The sequence below is a fragment of the Acinonyx jubatus genome, chromosome E2 (genome assembly GCF_027475565.1).
Source record: "Acinonyx jubatus isolate Ajub_Pintada_27869175 chromosome E2, VMU_Ajub_asm_v1.0, whole genome shotgun sequence".
Lineage (NCBI taxonomy): Eukaryota > Metazoa > Chordata > Mammalia > Carnivora > Felidae > Acinonyx > Acinonyx jubatus.
Genome location: NC_069396.1, coordinates 46,614,438 through 46,623,030, shown reverse-complemented (window position 1 = coordinate 46,623,030; position 8,593 = coordinate 46,614,438). Strand labels below are relative to the sequence as shown.

General features: G+C 54.9%; 1 protein-coding gene across 3 annotated transcripts; it reads right to left on the bottom strand.

Annotated features, from left to right (window-relative positions):
• Positions 1-1,220: 1,220 nt before the first annotated feature.
• Positions 1,221-8,538, bottom strand: TIMM50 (translocase of inner mitochondrial membrane 50). 3 transcript variants are annotated; one of them, XM_027044617.2, is made up of 11 exons: positions 8,078-8,538; positions 7,075-7,231; positions 6,506-6,537; positions 6,270-6,291; positions 4,169-4,227; positions 3,958-4,077; positions 3,442-3,546; positions 3,245-3,343; positions 2,734-2,890; positions 2,316-2,422; positions 1,221-1,431 (listed from the first exon to the last, which is right to left on the bottom strand). In XM_027044617.2, the coding sequence occupies exons 1-11, from the start codon at positions 8,198-8,200 to the stop codon at positions 1,330-1,332; spliced, it is 1,083 nt and encodes a 360-aa protein (XP_026900418.1). In that variant the 5' UTR covers positions 8,201-8,538; the 3' UTR covers positions 1,221-1,329. The 3 variants fall into 3 exon arrangements, with proteins under 3 accessions (XP_026900418.1, XP_014932983.2, XP_026900419.1); XM_015077497.3 differs by having other exon boundaries at positions 8,093-8,536; XM_027044618.2 differs by lacking the exon at positions 8,078-8,538 and adding an exon at positions 7,813-8,002.
• Between the last annotated feature and the right edge of the window lie 55 nt (positions 8,539-8,593).

Below are 8,593 nucleotides of genomic sequence, written 5' to 3'. Positions count from 1 at the left end.
CTTGCCTGAGACCCCACAAGGCAGGAAGTGGTAAAGCTGGGATGTGAACTTGGGACAGTCTGGGACTTACACTGTGGAATGATACACAACTGCACTGTCTGCTGCAGGAGCCAGGAGCCACATGTGGCTGCCTGAATTAAAATTAAAATGAAACAAGGAGAAACTCCATTCCTCAGTTACTGTCATCACGATTCAGGGAATCCGTAGCGCCATGTGGCCGCTGGCTGCTGTGCTGGCCAGTGCAGATCCGGAACACGGAATAAACATCACAGAAAGCCCCACTGCAGAGAAGCGCTACATAGTCTGCCTATCCTAGTTAGGGGCCCACCTTTAAGAACTGGGAGATTTGGGGGCGCCTGGGTGGTTCAGTCCGTTAAGCATTGGACTCCTGATTTCGGCTCAGGTCATGATCTCATGGTTCATGAGTTTGAGCCCCATGCGGGGCTCCACACAGACAATGTGGGAGCCTGCTTGGGCTTCTCTCTCTCTACCCCTCCCCTGTTCGTGTGCGCTCACACTGTGCTCACTCTCTCAAACAAACATTAAAAAAAAAACAACCCCAATTTCTGGCTAATTCTTTTTTTTTTTTGGAGAGAGAGTGCAAGTGTGCGAGCAGAAGAGAGGCAGAGGGAGAGAATCTTAGGCAGGTTTCATGCCCTGGCAGAACCCGACGTAGGGCTTGATCTCATCACCCTAAGATCATGGCTTGAGCGGACGTCATGACAAGAGTCAGATCCCTAACTGACTGAACCACCCAGGCACCCAACTTCTGGCTTCTATTGAGAAAGCAGTTCAAGCAACTCCAGGCCCACCTTCCCCGGGGGCCACAGCTGGCAGAGGGAACAGCAGCTGCCCTCCTGAGACAGGAGGGTCTCCAGGCTCCCAGAGCCCCACTGAGCCCACACTCGGCACATACACACAGCAGCCTGGCATCGACCTGTCTCTAAAAGCCCCAGTGCAGCCCTCTCTTCCCTTTTCCACAGACGAGGAATCTGAGGTCAAAGAGGCAGATGCTCTTTTTGTGGGTCACACAGCACATACGAAGACATGGCCAGAGGGAGCCAAGTTTTCAGATTCCCAGGCCAGGATTCAAAACCAGTCCTGATCCACCAGAGAACCTACTCCGTGCCCTGCAGCCGATCAGCCCCCATGGGACGATGACCCAAGAGTCCCGGACCTCACCCTGATGCCCCCATCTGAAGACTCTCCGGACACAGGACTGTGGCATCTGGGATGGACTTTATTGGATGTGGCTGCCCGAGCCATGGTCTGGGAGCACTGGGGCCTAGGGCCCAGGACCTAGGCAGTGAGTCTGCAGAGGCTCAGAAGTCAGGGCTGTTTGGAGCGAGGCCATAAGCGGTTGGTCAGAGAGCCAAAGAAAAGGTTCTGCTTGCTGGACTTGGAGAGCTCGGCCAGGCGCTGCTGTTCCTCCTGGGGTGAGGGACAGAGAGCAAGGTCAGCCTGGGGCCCGCAGTCTCGTCCCAGGCTCCGCCAGCCGAGAGGCCACCTTCCTTAAATCTCTACCCAGCCCAAACCCCTTCCCCAACCCCCTAGAACACCCAGCCCAGACTCAAATCGCAGGGATGGTCATGATCCCCTTCCCCAGGTCCCAGGAAGCCCCTCCCTTGAACCCTGCGAACCTATCCCAGATCCTATTTATCCTAACCTGGATGCTGCTGAGACCCTAGGCCCTTCACCAGACTGCACCGTCCTGCTCCCCAGGCCCCCAGTGCCCAGCCCTCAGCTGTATGAGCCCTGCCTGGATGCTGAAGGATCCCAGGCCTAAATCTCTAGGGCCTTGTCCTTTGGACACTCAGGAACTCCAGCCCCACTCCCAGGCACCCAACCCGCAATCTGGTCAACTTCCATCTAGACCCCTGAGAATCTCTTTCCCAAACTCCATCCGTATTCTTAGCCTCACTTCCAAACTACCAGGATCACATCAAGACCACCAGAACGCCTTGCCCCATCCCTTCCGCCAAGTGTCCGGGGATCCCTCTCCCCAGGCTTGACTCAAACCCTCTGTCCACACCAAACCTGGGCCCTCAGATCTGCTCAAAGCTATCACAAACTACCCTTCTCCAAGAACCATGCTTGGCGTTTCCTGCCTCCTGTTCTCAAGCAGGCTGTGGAATCTACCAGCCCCTCCCCCATGACAAGAGCCCTCCCAGACAGGTTGTGTGGAAGACAAGGTCCACACTCAAGGTCTTACAGCCAGACAGCGACAGGCTGCTCCACCGCTCCTCCCCTGGGAGCTTCGGGAACTGACGTGATGCCCCCCTCCCCCACCCGCCACTGCAGATCTGAGCACCCACCTGCTCTAGCCGGCTCTGCCGCTGTTTGAAAGCCTCCAGTGGGTCATCCTCCAGGGCGTAATGCTCTAGCACAGTCCGGACATCTTCTACACGGTTCAGTGCAATGGCTGTGGGCACAGAAGGCAGGGGTCAGCCAGGCAGAAAGGCCGCAGGGAAGGATAAAGATCAGAGCTACGTGGAACATCTCTCAACACTCTAAAAGGGCTCCCTTGAACATCCCCTAAATACCCCAGAGCACCTCTAAACCTTCTCAGAAGCTTCTAAAGACTGCAAGATGCTTGTGAACCTCCACACCTCAAATATATCCAATTTTACATGGAAAAATAAATAAATAGAAGCCAGAATTAAGCATCTATCAGTCCTCTTGAGAGTCATGGGCTCCAGGGTCAGAGGCCAGGAGGTCAGGGGTCAGCCTCACTCTTGAGGAAGGCAGACAGGTCCAATAAGACCCGGTCATCAGAGTTGCCATCCCAGGGCCGCAGAGCAACGCCATTGTAGGGCTGCAGGCGGAAGGCTTCCTTCTTGCAGTCCACGACTACTACGCGGGCAGGGTCCCGATTCAAACACGAAATGTCCTGGAAATGCAAACGAGGCTGAGTCTCATATGATATAATGGTTACAATTACACAGTCCCCAAAACACTCACTTCTGAATGCAGAGACAAGAGACGGCTTCCAAACCTTATATCCATGCACTACCCCCAACCGTCTTGTTTGGAGAGGTCCTATCTACCCCCACTCCCATTCCCAGATTCAGAGGGAAGGGAGAAGAGCCTAGAGGCCCAGCCCGTGCTGGGGGAAAGCTGAAGTCCTGTCAGAACCAGACCTGGGGCAGAAGCAGGATTGAGGCTGGGGTCAGAGCTCTCTCCCTCAGGAAGTGCCAGCCCCCTACCAAGTCCCAGAAGACTGCCCACAGCCCCCACATGGCACCTTGACATGGTGCCCATCCATGTATCTTGTGGCATCCCGGAACAGGCGGTAGGAGATGAAGCCATGAGGGTCCACGCTGTCGATGAGTGGGAATGCAGTCTAGGGGTGGGATGGGAGGGAGAACAAGGTCAGGCTGAGCCCTGACCCTCCCCATCTCCCACCTCACTGACCATCCCTCCCCTGTCCTGAGGCCTTACCATGCCAGTCTCTGACGTAAAGATGACGATTTCATACAAAGGGGCGAGCTGCTGGAATAAGGTCTCGATGCCCGGACGCTTCTTAAACCTCCAGCCAGTGGCCAGCTGGGGAGGCAGTGAGGACAGTGAAAGCAGTGAGGACAGTGAAACCCCAAGACCCAGAAGCCCCCAACAGGATAAAGCTCCCCCCAGCCTGGGGGGATTCCCAGAACTGGAGGGCTCTCCCCCATCTCTGTAGTTCTTGGGGGCTCAGGAGTACATAGCTGTGACCGAGGGTCTGGGTCCCAGAGTAACAGCAGACTCCTCCGTAGCACACACTGGGTGCCGAGGCACACTTACAACAACCTACAGGGTGGGGAGTCTCGCAGCTGAGAAAAGCGAGGCAATGAGAGTGACACCTTCTTCCCTGGTGACAGTGGAGCTGGTTGCGAAGTCTCTGCTCCTGACCACGTCATCACAACGCAGCCACCCATGTCTATCTAGTGTCCCCAGCCCGCTGCCTTCCCCGGGACACACCGACCACTCAGGGTGCAGGAGGACGCCAGTTAGCTCCAAGACCAGTGTGTAGGGTGGCTGGTAATATGGCTCCTTCAGAGGGTCAGGGAGGAGACAGGGACTGGTGGGCTCAATGATCATCTGTGGAAGAAGGACAGAATGGGAACACTCAGACAAGGAGGCAGGAGCCGGTGCCGGAGGGATGGGGACCGGGCTCAGGACTCCTGCTCACCTGTCTATAGTCTTTGAAATATTTGTAAGTCCGGCGCAACTGCTGTATCAGAATTGGATCTAGGAGGACACCGGGGCACAAAGGGATTCCAAGATGAGCCACTGCTCAACCTCCTGGACACACCAGAGCTTTATTTCCCTACCAGACACAAACAGGTCTACATACCCACCTGGTATGAATGAGTTCATTTCTAAGTCCGAAGGTAGAAGGCAATGACGTGACCGCCAGGCAGGAACAAATACATTTATTCACCTGCCCAGTTTGAACGTGAATACTTATCCCCACACACCACCCCAAATATAGAACAGAATGTTTATACATCTGCCCACTTAAAACTCACAAATGGGGCACCTGGGTGGCTCAGTCTGTAAAGCATCCAACTCTTGGTTTCAACTCAGGTCACGATCTCACGGTTCATGAGTCTGAGCCCTGCATGGGGCTCCATGCCGATAGTGCTTGGGATTCTCTCTTGCTCTCTCTCTGTCCCTCCCCTGCTCACTCTCTCTCTCTCTCAAAATAAATAAACTTAAAAAAAAAAAAATTACTTTTAGGAAAAAAAAAAAACCCACATACAACTGTGCTGACGTTACACCGTCATGTGTTTAGCTCATTTTGAACCACTAGGTTTCCAGGTATGCCTGCTTTTAATGAGTATGCTGAGCCTATCTAAACTACGCTAAGTATATACATACAGCTATACCTATTAACTAATGGTCTTCAACTTGGAGCCATCTCGTCTGCCACTTTCCAGGAAACTCTGGCAATGTCTGAAGACCTATGTGCTTGTCAACATACTGACATCCAGTGGACAGAGGCCCAGCATGATGCTAAACATCCTTCAATGCACAGGGGACTTCCCCACAACAAAGAACTACCTGCTCCAAAGTACCAATTAAAAAAATCCTGTTTTTTTTTTTTTTATTATTATTTTTTCAAACTTTTGTTTATTTAAGTAATCTCTGCACCCAACACGGGGCTTGAACTCACGACACCGAGATCAAGAGCTGCATGCTCTTCTGACTGAGCCAGCCAGGTGCCCCGAAAAACCCTGGTTCAAACGAATATACTGAATCCGGTTTAAAGCAGGGAACTTACATGACCGCCTGCTTTATTACAGCATTTTTACTCTAATTAAACCACTATCTATGGACCTGCCTTTTCAAAACCAAAATACCGGGGTGCCTGGGTGGCTTAGTCAGTTGAGCATCCAATTTCGGTTCAGGTCATGATCTCAGGGATTCTGGGTATGAGCCCTGCATCAGGCTCATTGTTGTCAGCCCAGAGCCTGCTTCAGATCCTCTGTCCCCCTACTCTCTCTGCCCCTCCCCCGCTTGTGCACACGTGTGTGCATGCTCTCTCTCTAACATTAAAAAAAACCACAAAAAACCAAAAATACTGAAACCAGTTATGTTAATAAACACACACAATGCATGTTCACCTGCTCAATTTAAATCAATACGCTAATCTGTTCAATCCAGGAAGACTACCCACTTAAAACTTCATGCTTACCCACCTGCCCAGCTTAAATAATCAATGTGTTAACATGTGGGTTTGCAAACTTCCCCAGCACAAACAGGTGGCTTTCTGGACCTACCAATTCTATTTTTCTCCGGGGAAGGGCCAAGTGTGACAGAACTGACAACTACTCTCTACTATCCAATTTGTTAGAAACTCTCCACCAAAAGCTGGTTAACTAAAAGAGGGAGGGAGGAAAGAGACATTGTTTTGGAAATGAGGAGCCTGATGGGGTGGGGGACTGGGAGGAACAAGAGGCTGTCATAAAGAGGAGGGGATTAAGGGTGCAGACACTCAGATCTAAGGCACAGGAAGCCATGTGTTTGGTGGCAGACAGGCCCCTCTTCCCAAGCATTCCCACCATGGACTCCCCTCCCCCATCTGTTCCCTGACCATCTGCTCCTGGGCCAGCCAAGAGGACTGGGGCTTTGTAATGCCCCTCCCCACAAAGCCATCCAGCTGCTGACTCCCCTACCCCCCAATGGAAGGAGGTGGAGCAGAAGGGCACCAGATGGGAAGGGCAACATCCCTATAAATGGCAGAGTAGAAAGGTTCAGGGGACCTCAGAATCTGTGCTTTTACTCACCATTGTCGAATTCATCGGGAATCTGGAAGGTAGAGACAAAAATGTAGCATTTGGGATGGCAGGGGCAGAACCCCATCAAACCCAAAAAAAGAATCTCCGGGACCTTGGGAGTAGGCAAAGGTCCCTGGGAGGGAGAGGCTCACCCCTAGACAAGAAATGAGCCCGAACAGACCAAAGGGGAGAGGACACACAGGATGGGACCCCTGGCAAAGCCTCTGGGTCTCTCTCCCTCTCACCTTGGCGCCAGTTTCATCCACAGAGTTGTTTCCTGCAAGGAAGACAGGGAGGAATGAGTGAAATTAGGGCTCAGTCTCCTGGGTCTTGAGGGAGGAAGAGGGCAGGGGGCCTAGACTCCTGGGTCTGAGGAAAGAAGAAAGAGGCATGGTCTCTTAAGATCAAGAGAGAAAGGGGACTAGTAGTCAGGATTCTGGGTTCCTGAGAGAAGAGGGACTGGGGCAGGGCCTCCTAAGTCTCTGAAGGAAGAAGGGACTAGAGGGAGGGCTGGAGTTTTGGGTGCTAAAGGAACAGGTTGCTTAGGAGGCTGGCCCAGTCCTCTCCTCATCTTTCCCTCTTCCAACTGACTCTCTATATCCTAGTGCAGAACTAAGACTAGAACCTTCAGCAGAGTGGGTAGAAGGAGAAGAAAGGTCACTTCTCCCATTTCCAAGGTAGATGATGTTCTAGTTGGCTGCCTTATGCAGGGAGGAGCCAGGGGATGAAGGTGGGTGAAACCCTCAGGGGAAAGAGGTTCTACAGAAAAGAGGGCCAAGGGAACAAAATTAGGGAACAGGCATATGCCCCTCACCGAAGATATAGATGACGCTCACAGTCCCACCGGCCCCGAGCAGCCCAGCAAGCCAGAGTGCGACTTTTTTGGCGTAGCTGGGACCCTCTGTGCCTCGCTGCTGCTGTGGACCCTGAGCCTGGGCCTTAGTGCCCGTGCGGCTCCCAATCTCTGTGGCCTGCAATTGAGAAAGAGGGAGGTTAGCTGGAAGAGAAGAAAGATCAGGATGATTGGGGCACCCTGGTTGGAGAAGAATCAAGGTCGGAAGCCAGGAAGCAGACAACCACACAGCCTCGGGGTGTGCTGTCTCTGGAGGCGCAACCAGGAGACTGGATCTCTTAGAATAGTCAAAAACTACACTGCCCCGGACCAGGCCCCAGGGATTCAAGAGTTGATAGGCCGGGTGTCCAGGATCCTGTAGGGCAGGGAAACGAGATCAGGGAGTCTGGCAAGACACTGGGCTTCCAGGAGCAAGGCAACAGAGGGCACAAAAAGGGACAGGACGGGTAGGTATGGCATTTGGATGCCCGGGGCTCACAGCAGTAGGGTACAGAAGGGAAGGGATGAAAGCGAGGGCAGAGGGGCCATCGGAGTTTTAAGGGCACGAAGTGATCAGCCTGGAGGTCAGAACGGCTGGATCTCTGTCAGTGTAGAGGCAGGTTGAATCAAAAGCGCAAACATCACCACCAGCGCGGGGAAAATACCCCCAAGGCCGCAGTGGCACCCCAGCATCCCGGGCTCCTCCCCCTCAAGTATTACCTGGGCGGCCACTGAAACAGGGAACAGGTGACCTCCCCTCCCCTGGCGCCCACGTGGGGTCCAGAGGAGGTGGTGTTCTGAGGACGCACTTGAGCCCACAGCATCTAGCTCGGGGGCGCAAGCGTTGCCCACCCCGGGAGGCAGGAAACTCCCCAAAACGCGGGCGGCGTTCCATTCAGCACCCTGAGGTGCTGCGTCCCGGAACCTCCGTGCGGCGGCGGTCCGCCCAGAACTCCACGAAAGGGCTCCCGGACTCGGGGCCCACCTCCGTCCGGCTCACCTGGTCCGGGGTCCGAGGGGGCGGCGTCGCTAGCCTGGCGCACAGCCCCCGCGCGCCGAGCCGCAGCTCGCTCCACAAGCGCAGGAACAGCGCCGCCGAGGCCGCCATCTTGCGCTGACGCCACGCGGCCCCGCCCACTCGCTCCCTCCTCTCCCGTCCCCGGCTGGGGCCGCGGCCAATGGGGGCGCGGGGGACGGACGGGCGGACGGGAGCCCGAGAGAGACAAAGGCCGGCGGACGGGGAGCAGCGGGCGTGCTACCCTGGGGCCCGCAGGGCACGCCAACCGGGAGGCGGTCCGCGGTCCTCCCTGAGTCTCCCTCTGGCCTTGGGGCGCTCCCCCGCCTCTGCAGCAGCACGGAGCGGGGCACCCAGTGCCCGGGGGGTAAAGCTGAGGCCACCGTGAAGGAACCTTGAAGCCGCGAGCTAGACGGTCTCGCCCTGAGGGGGTCCGCCCAGAAAGCGGGCTGCCCGCCAGCCCTCCCAGACTCTCCCTCCCCTCAC